This window comes from Rosa chinensis, chromosome 3 (assembly GCF_002994745.2).
Source record: "Rosa chinensis cultivar Old Blush chromosome 3, RchiOBHm-V2, whole genome shotgun sequence".
Taxonomy (NCBI): Eukaryota; Viridiplantae; Streptophyta; class Magnoliopsida; order Rosales; family Rosaceae; genus Rosa; species Rosa chinensis.
Genome location: NC_037090.1, coordinates 40,454,594 through 40,472,999, shown reverse-complemented (window position 1 = coordinate 40,472,999; position 18,406 = coordinate 40,454,594). Strand labels below are relative to the sequence as shown.

The following is an 18,406-nucleotide window of genomic DNA, read 5'->3' as shown; positions in this document are numbered from 1 at the left end:
ACCTAACGTTTTATTTTGCAGAAATAAATGTCCCCTAATCCTCAGTTGAGAACGAGCCCTACTTATTCTTACTACATTGATAAGGTATTCAATTGTGTACCAACTTTGGTGCAGTCAGTACAGAGAAATTTGTTTAAAATAAATAAATAGAAATACTTTTGTTTAACATGAAAGGATTGAACTAAAAATTTGAAAGAGGACAGAGACACATGCAGAAGACAAATAGTTTATACCTTCATGATTCGACTGAGATGAGGTACTCACAATCCTCTTTCTGTACATATTGAGAATAATCGAAAAAATGCCTCTCTCGTTATGCTTGCATCCACTACTACAAAAATTGAATCAGACGACGCCTCTCAGACGACGCATTGTAGTTTTCCGTCGTCTGATTGATTTTTATTTTTTTAGACGTTGGTTTTAAAAAATCCGTCGTCTGATATGGAATTATGAATTAGTTTAGAAGACATATAAGGACAAAACCGTTGTATGACCCTACAAAAAATTGAGCGCCAAGTTTCCCACCATGTTATGTGGTGCCAAACTCACCTGAAGCCCTAAATTTTCCCCAACATGTATTAGTCATACGACGATAAACAATAAAACTGTGGTCTAATGAATATGTCTGACATAAAGGAGGGAAATTTCCCACCATATCTTTCTCCAACCCCTCGAGGGAAGTCCAATTCACAGTTAAGAGACAAGCCTAAAATTTAAATGGCTGCATTCATACCACGTTTTTATTAAATTCTGTTGTGTGAGTCCTTGTTCAAATTGATATAGGCTGGGCTTGAAAGTTGAAACCCTACACTTAACAAAAAAATAACAAAAAAAACCCACAGCTCCTTCCTCAACTTCCGACAGCGCCTCACTCTCTCTCTCTCGACACAGACCCAAAGCTCCTCACTCTCGACATCGTCTCCCCAAAACCAAAACCAAAACCTATAGCCAAACCCTCACTCTCTCGACAGCATCTCCCCATAACCTAGACCTCTCTCCTCTCTCCCTCTATCTTCTACACCTATACACCCCAAATCCAGCATATTGAGACCTCTCTCCGACAACCAAACCAGTTTCCACATCAACCTAATCTGCAAGAAGTCTTTCCGGCCCCAAAGATGACTCTCTTCGTTCAAATCGAGCCTTTAGTTTCCAGCAGTAACCGGTAAACTGTTCATCCAATTTCTCTTCTTTTCTATTATGACCTAACTTTTTGATTTTCTAAATTTTGGGATTTTGAGGTTGGTTTCGGTTTGTCAATGATTTTGGGATTGTTGTTATTTGCAGATACGAGCTTGGATACATTTGATAATCTGCACATAATCAGATTCACCACCCATTCTCAGATTGAAATTTGCTTTGGTTTTTCAATCTCCCGCCGGTACCGGCATGACGATATCAAGGACGAGGACGAGAGCTTGGCTCAATTCCTCGAAACAGAGGTGCTCTCTGGGGTCTCCGATCAGGTCATCTACTTCATCTTTCTCCCAATTTTCGATTCCCCTAATCTGTTCAGTTTCAAAATCCGATCTTTAGGGTTTGGTTTTCTTCAATTCGTCTTGAATTTGCGTTTTGATTGGTCTGGTTGCGTTTTGCCCTCTTTGCTCTCCCTAATCTCTAGTGTGTGTGTGCATCTCAGTTCAGGCTGTTGAATATTGTGTCGTGGAGAGGATAAACACAGTTACTCAGATCTTACGAATTGTGGGTTTCATCTGTAATTGGTGATACAGTTGTGTATAGTTCAAAAAACTAGTGTTGATGACAAGTTTGGGGATGAGATTGTTGAGAACTGGATGGTTAATACCAGGGTGTCAAATGTATGCGAGTAATGTATACAGTTGTGTACATTAAAGGACACAACTGGACGGTTAATTCTGGGGTCTCCTCTTCTGGGTTTCCTTAAAGGACATAACTTTTATTGAAGATTATACAAGTCCCAGTGCTTTTAGCTAAAGAGCTACTGTTTTGAATTTGTGGGGTTGAAAGAATGAGTGCTTCAAAGTTCATTAAATGTGTTACTGTTGGGGATGGAGCTGTAGGGAAGACCTGCATGCTAATTTGCTACACCAGCAACAAGTTTCCTACTGTGAGTCCTTAAATACCCATCTAAGAAATTCTCTTTCTTTCTTTAATTCTTGCATTTATGGATATTTCATGAGATTTCTGTTTTGGGTTTGCCTCAACTCCCAAAGTGGTTTGTTTTTTTAATTCAAATTTCTTCTCTCTTTTTGCTTATTTGTCTTGGGTACTGAAGTTTTACTGTATACATTGAGCTAAAAACCACAAAGAAGGTGAAAAGTTAATTTTACTGTATGTAATGAATGTTGAGATTGGGCTCGTAATTTAGTAATCTCTGTAAATCTCTGTTCTTTGTTATGTGGCAGGATTATATACCCATAGTGTTTGACAATTTTAGTGCAAATGTGGCTGTGGATGGAAATATTGTCAATTTGGGGCTATGGGACACTGCAGGTATTTTGGTTCTTTCTTCTGTAGTGCTTATTCTTGTCTTCAAGATTTGGAGTTGGTGTTTCGGCTAATTTTTTCGGTTTTGACTAATTATATGCGTTTGGTTTAAAGGTCAGGAGGACTACAGTAGGTTTAGGCCACTAAGTTACAGAGGTGCAGATATATTTGTGTTGGCTTTCTCTCTAATTAGTAGAGCTAGCTATGAGAATGTTCTTAAGAAGGTACTGACTTCATGGCCAATATCTTTTCTTTTCTTTTCACTGCACTTTTCTTTAAAAGGTTCACTGCGCTTTATATGATCTTGGATCAAGCTGTAAAAAAAGTAAAGCCATTTCATTTCAAACTACTTTACTTTTGCTCTGCAATTTAGGAGTTTTCAAATGGGGGAAAGCATCATTTTAAATCAATTATTGAATTGTGTTCTTCTGGTTTTAGTTTGATGTTCACTGACTAACTTCGTCCATTGTAATGTGCTTCTCAGTGGATGCCAAAACTTCGCCGATTTGCGCCTAATGTTCCAATTGTCCTTGTTGGGACAAAGCTTGGTAGGCAACAATTTAACTTTTGCAAATTTTTTTCCCAACAAGTAATGCATTTAGAATTCATATTCTTATTGCCAAGCTTATATTTTCTTTGTATTAGATCTTCGTGAGGACATGCACTATCTAGCTGATCATATGGGATCGAACATCATAACTTCTGCTCAGGTACTGATTTGTGTGTATTGGTTCATTTTCGTATTGTATTTTCATAAAAGCGTAGCATAAGAAGCTCATTATGCTTGGTATATAGGGAGAGGAGTTAAGAAAGCAAATAGGAGCCGCAGCTTATATTGAATGCAGCTCTAAGACCCAACAGGTAGAGTTAGGCCATCTCCAGCTGTGGGGGGCTAAAATAGCCCCCGGGCTAAATTTTAGCCCCCCATAATCACTATTTATATGAATAGTAAGGGCTATAATTTCTACCATCTCCAACCCTTAGGGCTAAAATTTTAAATGCCCTATTATTTTATTGTTTTTCATTATTTATTTCTAATATATAGTATTTTATAACTATGCTACTATTTCAACTTATATAATTATTTTTTTTTATCAAATGTTATTAATTTTTTAGATAAGATTTTATCGTGCCACGTGTCACGTTGTAAGTAATTATTCAGATTCTTGATTAGATTTGTTTATGTGTTTATCCCGATGTCATCTTGTCAAAATTTTCAGATTGGATTTTACGTGCCACGTGTCAAGATATAATTCATTTTCGAGATTTTCGACAAGTAGTATTGGAGTTAGGAGGTAGAAAAAAAATATGAGTGAAGGTGAGAAATGAAAATGGGAGTAAGGAGGTATTTATAGGAATATTTGATAGATTTTTTTTTATTTTTTCCGCAAATTAGCCGTTGCATTCAAGTAGGAAAAAAAAACATTGCCCAACGGCTAGTTTAAAACTAACCAAAAAAAAAAAAAAAATTCCAAACGGCTACTTGTTAGCCGACAAAAAAAAAATCCCAATGGTTAGACTTAGCTGACATCAGCCATGCAAATAATCAGATTGGGTTTTTTGTGTACAATGTGGTCCCCACACAGCACAAACCCAAGGGCTAAACAAGGGGCCATATATACCCCAGCCCATAGCCCTTTTAGCCCCCCAAACTCATTTTTGTAATAGCATGCCCCTCAATTGGAGATGGTTTTCACAATATTTTGGGCTATATCAACCCCATAGCCCTCAATTGGAGATGGCCTTAAAGCCTAAGTTCTGGGGTTATTTCATGTCTAATCTTTTTAAAGGATATTCTCGAATCTAAAACTGAGTGATGAACTCTACTTGATTGATTAGAATGTCAAAGTGGTGTTTGACACTGCCATCAAGGCTGTTCTTCAACCTCCAAGAAGGAAGGATATAGTTAAGCAGAAAAGGCACCGAAGGTCTGGTTGCTCATTTGTGTAAGTATTTCTTGCATCCCTATGATGTTTTCTGTTGCTCCAATGTCTTTTTCTCTAGGATAATAAACATGACAAGTATCCCCTCCAGACTGATTTGTTTCATCAACCAGGTAACAAATTCATGTGAGAACATGGAAGAAAAAGTAAAAATAACTTCATTTACAATATCAAATATGCCAAAAGACCTCATAGGACAAAAGTGGTTAGAATCTGTATCTTTCCTTCCATTAAATGCTTGCTTTTGTTAAAAAACAAAATTCCATTAAATGCTTTGCTTGCTTCGGTTCATTGCCGTAGTCTCTCCTGTGGTCCAAGGAACTAATATGAAAAGACATGAAGATACCAGGGTGTCAAATGTATGCGAGTAATATACAGTTGTGTATAGTTCAAATGTAATTTCAATGCTTGTGTTCTCTGTTATTCTTGTAGATATCTGGAGTGTGTGTGGGTGTCTATATATATATATATATTTGATAACTCGTAATAAATAGTGCTGGACAAGTCCATGTGTTGCATGCTAAAATAGTTTACCCTCTGTTTAACTCTGTGTGTAATGCACATATGAATGTCAGAGAAGTTATTTATTAAAGCAGAGCAAATACTGCTGTAGAACTACCGATAAGCACACAGATTACATGTATGGTGTCACTATGGTTCTTGGAATAGATGTGAGTGACCATATATGGGATTATATGCTCATGAACTTGATGTTTAATTTATTTCCATGATTTCGATGAAGGGATAAGTTTGATATTAAAAAGTATAAATTGGCATGGGATTGTAAGCTTTCAAAATGAGCCAGCAGTGGGACATAATGCCTATCTATATCTTTATTGTTGTAAAAGGTTTAGAATCAATATGCTACTTTTGGCTGTTCTCCTATTAAAAAGTATAAATCGGCATGGGCAATACCTTCTTATCGGGACAGGTTGACTAGTTACATAATTGATTGGGACTTCTTATTTTATTTTTGTATAGTTATAGTATCAGCAAGTATTTTCTGGCAAGAATCTAAATTTTTGAACTTTTATTCTTGGTCCCGAATATATGTTGTAAGATTTTGTATAGTTATAGTATCAGCACGTATTTAAATTTTGCTCACATATGTCCCTGCTCCAACGTCCTAAACAGAGCACCTGCAACAGTCTGCTTCTAATGCTGAAGTAAAACTATTTTCAGGTCTTCTAGGCATTTTCGATATACTTGGAGACAGTTGCAATTATTCCACAATTAGTTTTGCTCCAACGAAGTGGACATGTGGACAATTTGACATAGTAGTATGTTTTCTTTCCTCATTGTCATGTGCTATAAAATTGAATAACTCATTGCTGTCTATTCTTTGAAGTTCAAGTGAATATAGCTTTCTCTTAAAATTTTTCTTTCTTTACTATCATTATTCACTGTCCAATTTACCAGATATGTCCCCTATTTCACTTGTCACATGTTATGGAATTACAATTGGGCCAATTTCTGATCTCATTTTGTTTTTGCAATCATAATTCAGAAGTCATTATTTGAAATACTGAGTTGTAAGTTGTAACAGCCAACTTCATTGTATCTCAACATCTTCAGTAGGTTTTCATCCAATGAACAACTGCCTAGTGCCTTAAGGAACCTTGCCCCATCATATAGCTTGGTAATATTTAGTCTTAAACCAAGATGGACAGCTTAGAAATGTCTGCATTGGATGTATGCCTAGTTTCTGATGGAGTCTGAGAAATATGCTCAAACAAGGTAAGATCAGTTTTCATTCCTCGAGTTGTTTAGTCTTTGGTTATTGTTAGCTATGAAAGCTTTACCACTGATGGCCTCGCTGCTATTGCTGGAAATTGTAGGTTAGATCAGTTTCCATTCCTTGTTTGTTGCTATTTCGATAGTTTGTGGAATGTGATTTGCACTTGTTATGCTTTTCTTAATCTAAATTCATGCCCAATAGTTTGAAAGACCATTGTTCCTTCAAAAAGATGGAACGGTGGTACTCGTGCCAGCAAAGGTTAATTGTGTATGTTGATATGTATAGCTTGTATGTGTCCGATGTTGTGATTGAAAATAAGTTATTTTGCAGTTACGCTGTTCACAATCATGATGCTAGTAATTTATGGACTAACAAGCGTTTACTATGGAATCATGATTTTGGCATAACATGCCTGGGAAAGGTGAATATAAACTATGAGAATGATCTGGATACGATGAGCAACATGCAAGCACCAGGTCTGGCATGTGTGCCCCGCGCTGAACTATTGATCTATATGCAGCTGGAACTACAGAAAGAGAGCCAAAAGCTCCTACACAAGCTTGCAAAGCTAGACTCCAATGAGGCCATGAGAGCAATAAAGCTTGCAAAGCTAGACTCCTTAAGTAAATTTGTGGATGTATATTGCTAGGAAAGTAGTATTATATGTACTCCTTTTGTGGATGAAAGGTTGCCTTTGCACAATCTATTTTGGTGCATGATGTGGATTATATATAACAATTTCTTCTATATATTGATCAGCTACTGTTAATTTGATCATTTTTATTTCAGTTTCAGCAAATACAATGCATTGAATCATTCTATTAGGACAACAATAACCACAAAAAAACTGTCGTATGTGCACAATATTCACAACGACCCAAAAATAAAAACTGTCGTCTGAATTTAAAATAAATGATGGATATTTTGAAAAACTGTCGTCTGAATGAAAGTCACACAACGAGTATAAAATAAAACGACATCTGAGTTGCAATCACACAACAGTTTCTAAAGTCGCTCATCGTCTGAAGAATAGTCACGCAACAGCTAATGCTGTCGACAGGCTGCTGGGATGCTGTCGACATGCTGCTGCCATGCTGCCGAGCCCTTCACACGACGGTTCTCTACAATCGACCTTCATCAGACGGCGCCTCGATATACGACGGTTTGCCTCCATATCAGACGACGGTTTTTAGCCGTCGTCTGATTCAATTTTTGTAGTAGTGATCGATGAGGGATCAAATCACTCTCTCTCTCTCTCTCTCTCTCTACAATAGTGGGTCAGAGGCAGTCGGTGCTATATAAAGCGAACAGGTAGATCGACCAATTTTGTAAAACCAGGCTCTAGGCAATGCCAATAGAGTCAGTGCACTATTCATTTCAAAAAATGACAAAGGAAATTAACAGTGTTTTCCCATTTGGGTTTTAGTACAGTTATAATAATGATAATTGTATGGCTTGCCACTTTTATTTTCAAATTTTTCGTGTCTAGGTTCTTTGTTAGTGATTCTTTGCATGTCTTTGGATCCTTTTTTGTGTTTTGATTTTGATGAATTTGTTATAGGTTCAAGTCTGGTTTTTTGCTTTGTTGTCTCTTGTGCATGCACTTTTTTTTTTTTTTAATGTTTTAATTTTGGTTCGTTTCTTTTTTTGTTGTTGCATTTTTTTTTTCATGTGTTGATTTCAATTTGATCCCTGATATGGGTTTGTTTTGGTGTGAAGCAGTTGGATTTTAATGTTCTTTCTTTTCTTGCTTCTAGGTTTGTTGTTGCATGTTGAATTTAATGTGCTATTTTCATTTTGTGGTTTGAGATTCTAGTATTTTTCTGCTTCTTAAATATTTTGTGATTCTAATATTATTTTTGTTGTTACTAAATTATTGTATTCTGGTATGTGAAAGAAATTGATGTTTTTCTTTTGTTTTTTTACTTTTTTCTTTTCTCGCATGTTAAGTTCTGTTTTAGCTATTGAGAATTTGTTTGTCAGAGAAATTGGTTTTCATTATATTTTATGAATTCATTTTTTTTTTATAAATTTTAAAGGATATGGTTTACTCTTGAGTTAAGGGCTCATGTAACTCTTTAATTGAATTGGAGGTTTGTGGTTTGTGGTGTTATGTTGTTTTGTATTGAAGTTTTTGGTATGTCTTGCTGAATGTTATGTTGTTCCTATATGTTTTTGTAGTATCCCAGAAATTTATTATTATTTTTCGAGGATTTTCTGGAATTTAATTAGTGATTATCGGATGGTTTCGTGGCTCGTGGACGGAGCGGAAGTGTTTCGGGCGAATAATTATTCAAGAAACATCATTTTAGGGGGGACGCAAGGGTTGACTTTTTATTCGTTGGGTTTCTCCGAAAACATCCTTCACAAAAGTCATAGAGCACGTCGATACGAGTTCGTGGACATTTGGAATGCAGAAATTGGAGTTCGTATGAAGAAGTTATGGGCTTCGGAAAAACTTTCCATTTTTATATAAAGGATGAATTTTTGTAAAAATTGCAAAGAAGGACAGACTTCCAAATCTGGAAACCTGTCCTTCTTTCTCTCTCCCCGAGCCCGCGTCTGCCTCTCCTTTCGCCGGCTTCGTTCTCCACCGTTAGGCCACCAATCGACGAACCGTTTGACCCATTCTCTTCGCCTCGGTTCCATCTCCAAGTCTGGGAAGTTTCACGGTGTGGGTTGGCATGTGCACGACGTAGTAATGTCGAGGAGTGGCGGAGGCGCTGCCACATTTCGCTTTCGTCGGAATTGGAGATTCCGGCCACTATAGCACGTGATTCTTGAGGGCTTTTGGAGCCCAAAGGAGGTAGAAGCTTTCTCCTATGGTGGCTTGCAACAATTTAACTTGTGGAGATCGAATTTTGGAGTTTGGGATTCTAGGGTTCATCGGAATTCAAAGCTTTCGAAGTAAATTCTGGCCAAATGTCTTTGATTCAGACTTTGTGCTAGTTATGAAAGTTATAATTGGAGATGAGATGAAGAACTTTTGTGTTGGAAGTTTTGTCAAAATCTGACTTTGGGCTGGTGGCGATGCCGCCACTGTGGTGGTGTTTTCTGATGGTTTCCGGCCACCTCAGGGATAGTTTCTGTCCCTTATTTTGATGTACTCGTCGATACGAGCATTTCGATATACAACACTTAATTTTTGGAGATCGTATGAGCATATTAGGGTTTTACGGTTTCGAACCGTTCGATTATTCAATCCATGAGGATTCGAGTGTTTGATATTCTTGTGGTTTTGGCATATAAATCGTAGAAGTATTCCGGAGACTTAGGGAGGTCTCGGATGGGTTCCGCCTCAATTGGCTTTACTTTTGGGGATTTAGTTCAAAATGGGGGTTTCGAACTTTAAGCACTTTGTGATTCATGCACTGAATCATGACCCTATGTGTTTAGGTACTTGACAGGCTTGTGTTGAGCGGATTGCGGCGATTTGTGCTTGTTTTGGATAGCATGTAAATACGCAGTAGGAATTCAGAGGTGAGTAAATCTCACAATATTCGTTATGAGCATATTGTCTTGGAGTTATTAGGTTAACTATGACTATAGTTGGTATTACTGGCATTTCTGAGTGGATGACTACGTATATATATATTTACGTGAAATATATATGTATTGGTGGCTTCGTTGTGATGTGAACAATAATTGAAATGAGTTCATTATTTCTTGAGAATGGTGAAATTGTGTATTGAGTTGTGATTGTAGAATTTCATGTGTTGAGATACCATGAGTCTAGTACGACCGTCTTAATTGAGATTTAAGATATGGTAGCTTGTGTAGGAATATCAGTGTGATGAATCTTTGTGATGATTATCATGTAAAGCTTGTGTAGGAATATCTGTATGATGAGTCGATGACATCAGTGTGATGAGTCTTTGTGATGATTGTCATGTAAAGCTTGTGTAGGAATATCTGTGTGATGAGTCAATGACATCTGTGTGATGACTGGCGAAATCTATGTGATGATCAATTGGTTGATTGCAATCTGTGTGATGACCGTCAAAATCTATATGATGATCAGTTTGACGATTGCTATCTGTGTGATGACCAGCGAAATCTGTGTGATGATCAGTAGGATGATGGCTATCTATGTGATGACCGGTGAAATCTATGTGATGATCAGTGTGATGACTGTTCGATAGCGGAGTTGCATTGATATTAAGTTAACAAAGATCGAGAGGACTGTTGTGATGGTCGGAGCTATCTACGGTTGTTAGAGTGTGGGGTTATGATGATTACTATGACTTGAATTGCTTGTCTTAATGTGACCTCCTGAACTAAAATTGTACGCAGGGGTTACTATGAATTGTTTTACTTGTTTTGAATTGTGATTGCCTTATTTTCTTCTTGATTTTATTGATTGATGGTTTGATCGATCTTAAAGGCCATAGTGGTGATCATTGTGCTCTGTGTGAGGGTAGGAAGATGATTCATTGTTTTCACCTTGATGTTATGTTGATGACAAAGGCTTCTGGTGGAAAGGAAATGAGTGTGATCTTTGTGCTCGCCGTTGTGCGTCAAAGGATTTCCAAACATTACTTGAGGAGGTTTTGTTTGACTGGAATTTGTGTAATTGGATGCTAGGTTGAGAATCTAAGCATGTGGTTTTAGTCACAAGTTGACCTACGTAAGCACGTTATGGAAGGTCACTACGCCAATAATAGCATCAGACAACATGCTTGAGACAACTGCAAAATTTTTAACTATCATCTGATACTTTGGGACGACAGCAAGAATTATTCTGTTGTGCCAATTTTTAAATCATACAACAGTTGTTACATTGCTGTTGTGCAATTATAAATCATACCATGATTATTTTTTTGAAGTTGTCTGAATCAATCAGTTCAGACAACAGTTATTACATTGATGTTGTAAAAGATTAATTAACACAATGGTTGAGAAAAGATGTTGTTTGATTGTTTTTAATCACACAACAGTTATTACTTCTCTATTGTGCAATTTTTATTTAGACAAAGGTGACATTTTGATGTTGTCTGAGTAATTTAATTCAGACAATAGTTTTTTTGTGTCTATTGTGTGATTATTATTAAGATAATATTAGTATTTGATGTTGTCTGATTATATATTCAAACATGTTCAAGGAAAAGCACATTATGTGCATTCGTCAAAGAAACAGACGAAGAGGGAATCAAGGATTTGCAATCACATCACAATCAACATTTACTATTATTATTGTAATTGATGTTAATCGATGTTTCCATTGTAATTTCATTCATATATAAAGGGGCTATGAAATGAAATGAGTAGACCAATTCCAATCCATTTTTACTTTTACACGTTATCAACACGCTCAGAGCCAATTGCCAAAAGAAAAAACACCATAATTTTTCTAGTCTCTTTCTTCTTTCAGTTGAAAAAAAAAAACCAAGAAAAAACCCTAAGAAGAAAAAGTCTTCTTCTATGCCGCCAATTCAAAAAAAATGGAATGATCCATTTCGTCTAAAGGAAGATGACGAAGAGGTGTTGGGAGCTGAAATTCCCTATCTAAGTGCAATAGGCTCATTATTGTACTTAGCCCAATGTACTCGACCAGACATTGCATTCTCAATGAACTTGTTAGCTAGATTTAGCTCAGCGCCAACGCAGCGTCACTAGAATGGTAGCAAGAACATTTTTTGATACCTAAAATGAACCATTGACTTGGGACTGTTGTTTCCCTACAGAGAGACAAGAGGGACCGCAGATGGAACTGCAATCCCTAAAGGAAATGTTGATGGCGAAAGAGCCACTCACTACACCGAAACGTCAAATGACATTTTGGTTGGTTTTGCTAATGCTGGGTACCTCTCTGACCCACATAAAGTCGTTTCCAAATTGGTTATGTATTTATCATTGGGAACACGGCGATATCTTGGAGATCAACCAAGCAAACCCTTGTGGCTACAACCTTGAACCACTCAGAGATCATTGCTCTACATGAGGCGGTTTGTGAGTGTGTATGGTTAAGAGCTATCATTACACATATTCGAGGGACTAGTGGTTTGAGTTCTACCACTGAAGAGCCTACTTGCATTTATGAAGATAATGCAGCTTGCATCAAACATATGAAGCTAGGATATATAAAAGGGTGATAATACAAAACACATATCGCTAAAGTTTTTCTACAATCAACAACAACAGGCTTTCCTTAAGATTCAAGTGAATCAAGTAAGGTCTGAGGAGAATGTGATAGATTTGTTCACCAAATCATTGCCTAAGGCCACATTTGAGAAACATGTGAAAAGCATAGGAATACAAAGACTTTCCAAGCTCCCTTGATTAATGTAAGGATCAGGGGGAGGTGCAGACGTCGGGGGAGTCTAACACACACATGTCATCCTCAAATGTAAAAGGTGCGTTGTGCTCTTTTCCTTCGACCAAGGTGTATTTTTTGTCCCACAGAATTTTTATTGTTACTTGGCACGGTTTTTGTGACACAACAACTCATGCACCATTTCGTCTTTGACTTGGCACAAAGGGGAGTGTTAAAGGAAAAACACATTATGTGCCTTCGTCAAATAAACAAACAAAGAGGGAATCAATGATTTGCAATCACATCACAATCAACATTTACTATTATTATTGTAATTGATGTTAATCGGTGTTTCCATTGTAATTTCATCCCTATATAAAGGGGCTATGAAATAAAATTAGTAGACCAATTCCAATCCATTTTTACTTTTACAAAACAATAGTTTTTTTGTATCTGTTGTCAATTATTATTCATATAATTTTAGTATTTGATGTTGTCTAACTATATATTCAGACAACAACTTTTCTATGTCTGTTGTGCAACTCTCCTTAAGACAATGGCTGTGTGTTTCTCTTGTTCAAGTTATATGACTTGATAAATGCTGCTGCGCCCTAATTGACTTTTAGCACTAAGCCAAAATTCAATTTTTCGACTTCTGCCATTTTGGCTTCTGCTGCCCTAGTTGAATTAATGAGTTGCCTTATTTAATGGGAAAAGCCCTAGCAGCCTTCCTAATTTTTTTCTCCCTCTCTCACTCTTCCTCAGCCCGAGCCTCACTCCACTTCCCGCCTTCATCGCTGTAACTCCAATGCCAGCCTTCGGTAGTTGGCGTTTGTCACCACCACCAAATCGTACTGCGGGGGTTGAAGATGAAGAACAAACCCCAGCCCACCGTCACCGAACAACGACTCTTCACTACACACACGCAGAGAAAGCCGCGACACCATGGCCCATGTTCCCTAATTTTGATCCCTTTCTTTAGCCTACCGCTACCACCAACAAGCACAGACTATTCGCTCGTCAAAACCCGTAGCCCCGTCGCCGGCAACTGATGTCAAAGATTGATTGCTTTATCCCTACTGCCTCTTCGCCGGTTCATTCTTTTAGTTTTGGTAAGGTTGATTTCATTATCCCTTTCATTAATTGGCACTTCAATTTTGGTGTAGTATTTGATGTTTGGAATATTGGAGTAATTTTTAGGTTTTTCCTTGGAGACCGCGTAGTGTTGAAGGCTTGAAGCAGCTATCTTGATGGTTGATGGAGATCAAGAAGGTAAGGGCTTGTGTTTAGAATTAACAGTGTAGTGGAGCTAGCTTAACTGTGAGGTTTTCAGTAGTTTGGAGGTATAGAATTTAGAATTGGGAGATGACAAAGTGGTAAGGGCCTAGGTTTACTTGACAACATTTTGTTAGATCTTCGGTTTTGCTTCATTATTCGTGGGTTGGGTTTGTTTGTTTATCAATCAACTTATTGAGGGTTATTGGGCAGTTTTCCCCATTTGTGTTTGAGCTATGGCTAATTGTAAAGTATCGCAATTTGTCCTATCTGTGATGAACTATCGATGTTTGATTTAGATTTATCTATAGTTTCGGTCAAATATGTTGTTAAACTATATATGACTTCCTTGAAAGAAAATGGAACAATAGGGAATTACCTAGATACCAAATGATAGTTTCTAGTTGTGTGATTATTGGAGCCACATTAATTGTGGTTTGGTTATCTCTTTGGGCATTGAGCTTTTGTTTTTGGGTTTCTGTCACCAGATAGATATATATACTTTCCACTGAGGGATCCCTTTTTTTGTCCAATTTGAGAGATACACTTATAGCCCTTGGATATGTTTTAATGACCTTCCACAATTGAGATTAAGTCAAGGGTTTTCACCCCTTTCTAACCTATATCACCCCGATTTCCAGAACTACCCAATTCTCTCTCTCTCTCTCTCTCTCTCTCTCTCTCTCTCTCTCTTCCTCTGGCATCAACGCTCAGAGAATTCACCGATTCGCATCTCAAGCACATCTCTTGCTTTAAATTCTCTAGAAATCAGGTGGGTTTTCTATTTGTAGTGAGTATATGATTTCTTGAGGGAAATAGTTTACTCTTGCCTCAGATTTCAATTCAATTGCAGCAATTTACATTGAAATAGTCCATCAATCCAGAGAAATCCCACCGCCATTGATTGGAAGAGGTGTTCTCGGAGCTGCAAGGATAGGGTCCAGGAAGACTCTTGCTTTTCTAGTACCAGCTATCAAGTTGTCATATAAACATAGCCTATATTTGTCCCCTAGCCTCTGTTTGTTCCTAAAGTGTATACCAGCAGCTATTGAGTTGTCCTATAAACATACCCCATTGATGTTGTCACTATCAATTTTCCTATTTGTTGTATCAATACAATTCATGTTTCTTTATTATGCAATTCTAGTCTCTTGTTGGTCTCAAAATAGCTATTAATGCTTATTATCAAATGATACTCTGTAGTTGAGATTCGAAAGTAATTTTCTTTATTTATAGTCTTTGCTTTGGGAGAAAACTGGAGAAAGAAAGGAAAATTATTAGAACCCTTTTATTTCACGAACCTTCTGTTGTCAGATTTTAAGAATTAGATGAAGTCCTCCGTTTAGTTATATTTTTGTGTTGAACCTATGAAGCTTGAATAGGAAAAGATATTGATTTCAGTTTTGTTGCAAACAAAAACATTCAGCTAGTGGAGATGGCAATAAATTTAACTAGTGGTTTTAGTTTCTGCTACTTTGGTGCTTGCTTCAGGTTATTTGAGTCAGTTTCAATTCTATCACCAACTGAAGTAAAGGCATGCGTTTGCCATGGTATAATATCACTGGCAAGCCATTTCTTATCTTATGCACCCACATATAGATTAAATACAAAAGAAATTGTGGATGATTGAACTACTATTCCACATTCTGCAAATTAACCACAAGGCCGTGGTACTATTCCATAAATCATTTGGAGTTTCTACCAAAAACAAAACTAGAAGCAATGGCATCTATTTCTTTCATGTTCTTTTCAACTTCTCTCCTCATTGGATCACAACTACATTTACAAATTACAATTGTAGCTACTTTCAAATCAATATTGTGAAATAGCTTAGACAAGTATGATTCATATAATTCAAGGTGAAAAGTCACTTGCTTGACAACCCAGATGTAAGATGGTGATCTTTTGATCATAATAAGGAGAAGCTTTAGATAGAAGTAATATGCGATGATCGTGGCCTTAACATCAACCCAACCTCGCTTCCCTTCATAGTAACTTGTAGTAGTTCCTTCTCACTAATCATGTACTCGTCCTCATGTTCAGTGCCTTTCTCAAGTAAGCAGCTACGTAATTTGCATGCACCAAAAATCAGTTAACATCAGGTTTAAGTACATCAGGCTTTTATGTGTACTAATCATGTCTCCCTTCTGTATCATATCAAAAGAAAGAAAGAATCATCAGCACAACATTTGTGTCAAATTATGCACCCATACAGTCTCACAGGGTACACCTACAAGTTAACTTAATCGATAAACTCATTTAATTTATTATGGACGATTTCGGTTCTAGACTCCAAAACATGAAGATAACATTGCTAGATCACAGTGTAAGAAGATGCAGAAGTGTATTAACGATTATGTGCAATCTCCTTCAACCTAAAATTTTGTTTACAAAACAACCAATGTAACATTCATTTAGATAGGAGCAATTTATAGATAGATTACATCTTATACCACCCAAAAAAATGGACGTCTGCCTTTCATTTCTTAGTTACTACCAAAAGGCATAGCCTGCATCTTCCAGCCTACTCAATTGTGCATAAACATGTTGAATTTTGGTTCCATAAAATTTTAAAAATAGTATTTCAAAAGAAGTCAATATATGTAGAACAATAAGAAATTGTCTTTGCTTTCTGTCACACCAAGTCCCATTATTCTTACTTTCCATCCTAATTTACTTGAACTAAAAGATTCTGAATATCGAATTATTTGGTAATCAATTATCCACACAACAGTATGTAGCATAGCCATCTAATCTAAATGTCCTCAGAAACTCAATTTCATGCGAACCAGTAAGCTAGAGCTTTGGACATATTGAACATAATTAAAATTCATTCTTTCACATGAGCACTTATTCTTCAATCTAATACAACCCCTAAAACTAACCCATTCTGAATGTACATGAGCACATAACAAACGAACCGAACCAAGGATGTGAATCACCTTAGTTCTAGCTAGGCAATGTTATCAACCTGTGTTTGGTTGTATTGCACAAGCTCGGAAAACAAGAACGTAAATGCACTCAAACTGATCTGAAACAACCATCAAATCCCAAAATCTCAATCACCCTAAAATTCAATAAAAGCAAAAAAACCCAGGTCCTCATCATTCAAATTAAGGTAAATTCAGTAAAAAGTTTCAATCTTTCCCCTTAAATCGAGTACCCAACGCACAGAGATCCATCAAAATCACACCCATTTAGTTCCGGGATTAGTAATTTGATGCATAACGAAACAAAAGTGAATGAGCTAGAGAGAGAAGACCTCTTGTTTTCCTTTGCTGAAAGGCATGTCGAGGACGTTAAGCAGTAGCTTCATTTTCCCAACTCCGATCACTCTTCTACATCTCAATCCCTTCCTCCGTCTCTAAAGTCGTTTGAGATCACAAATTGGGGTTAGAAAGGGGTGAAAACCCTTGACTTAATATCAGCCGTGGAAGGTCATTAAAACAAATCCAACGGCTATGAGTGTATCCCTCAAATTGGACAAAAAAGGGATCCCTCAGTGGAAGAACCCTGTATCTATATATATATATATATATATATATATATATATATAATCACCTTCTGGGCCTTTTGTTCTTGAGATGTCATTCTTTGTCAGCTTATCCAAATTCACTGACTTGGTGAATGAGCTTTTTAAAGCTTTTCCTTTTTACAGGTTCTGATATGTATCTTATTTTGCTATGATATAGAAGCTAAATTCATTCTATCTTTTAGATTGGATTTACTCTACAAATTGATCCAGATTGGATTTTACTTTGGGAGTAGGTTTTACTCTAGTGATGAGTTCAGATTGGATTCCAAATGTCTGATTGATCCTAAGCATCTCTTTGTTGGGCCAAGAATTGGAGAAGGAGCTCATGACGCCAAAGTGTATGAGGGCAAGTAAGTTCTGTAGGTTTACTTAAAGTTTCTGGTTTTTGCATTTAAATTATTGGTGTGTTTCAGTGAAAAGTGAAAAGCTTGGTTTTCTTGATTTCTGGGTAATGCCATCCTTGTTTGTTTAGATTTGCAAATTTCTCTTTTTATATAGATTTGGGTAACTATTAAGTTCTTATTTTGGAAATTGTCCATTCCTCTAGTATCTTCTCCATTATTGTTTTGCATTCTGCTATAGGGTGTTCTGCACATGTTAATGTTCTTCTATGATTAGGTTCAAATTTGATTGGTGATGATGGAAAAAGATCGGGTTTCACTAAATTATAGTTTAGTGGTTGCTGATGAATTTGGTTTGAGTATGGCAAAGAGACTTGATTTTCTTAAGTAATTAGATTCTAAGTAATCATAGTTCATTATTGCGTCCTGTTATGTCGCAATTATCTCACTCCTTCTGGTTTTGGCATTGGCATTCTGGATTCTATTCAGATACAAAAACCAGACTCTTGCAATTAAAGTTCTTCATAAAGGAGAAAGTCCAGAAGAGATCACCAAGAGACAAGGGCGGTTTGCTAGAGAGGTTGAAGCTAATATGCATGAATTTGTAGGTCTTACTAGCTTGGCTATCTGGGCTTCACTTGGAATGAATGATACTTCATGATTGCTACTACTAGGAAGTACCGGCGGTGCTGCTCAAAACTAGTGGATGTTCTTCTACATAGAGCATGAGGAGACCAAGCTACAGCAGGAGGGTTCTAAAGATACTAATGCTGCTATGCTTAGATGTTCTTTATGCTTTTGGCCTTTATGTTTAAGTGTGTGTATATATAGGCATGGTTAATTAGTATGTGTTAA

The 18,406-nt window shown here is 36.9% G+C and overlaps 1 protein-coding gene and 1 long non-coding RNA gene across 2 annotated transcripts; both read left to right on the top strand.

Annotated features, from left to right (window-relative positions):
- Positions 1 to 1,886: 1,886 nt before the first annotated feature.
- LOC112195202 (rac-like GTP-binding protein ARAC7) lies at positions 1,887 to 4,758 on the top strand. Its single transcript, XM_024335570.2, has 7 exons — positions 1,887 to 2,086; positions 2,385 to 2,472; positions 2,581 to 2,690; positions 2,951 to 3,014; positions 3,112 to 3,176; positions 3,262 to 3,327; positions 4,306 to 4,758. Exons 1-7 carry the CDS (start codon positions 1,988 to 1,990, stop codon positions 4,414 to 4,416), a joined length of 603 nt encoding a protein of 200 aa, XP_024191338.1. The 5' UTR covers positions 1,887 to 1,987; the 3' UTR covers positions 4,417 to 4,758.
- An 8,488-nt stretch (positions 4,759 to 13,246) lies between these two features.
- Positions 13,247 to 18,406, top strand: LOC112194582. The gene is made up of 4 exons (XR_005808629.1): positions 13,247 to 13,512; positions 13,601 to 13,672; positions 17,393 to 17,560; positions 18,041 to 18,406. It is a non-coding gene; the product is annotated as an uncharacterized LOC112194582 (long non-coding RNA).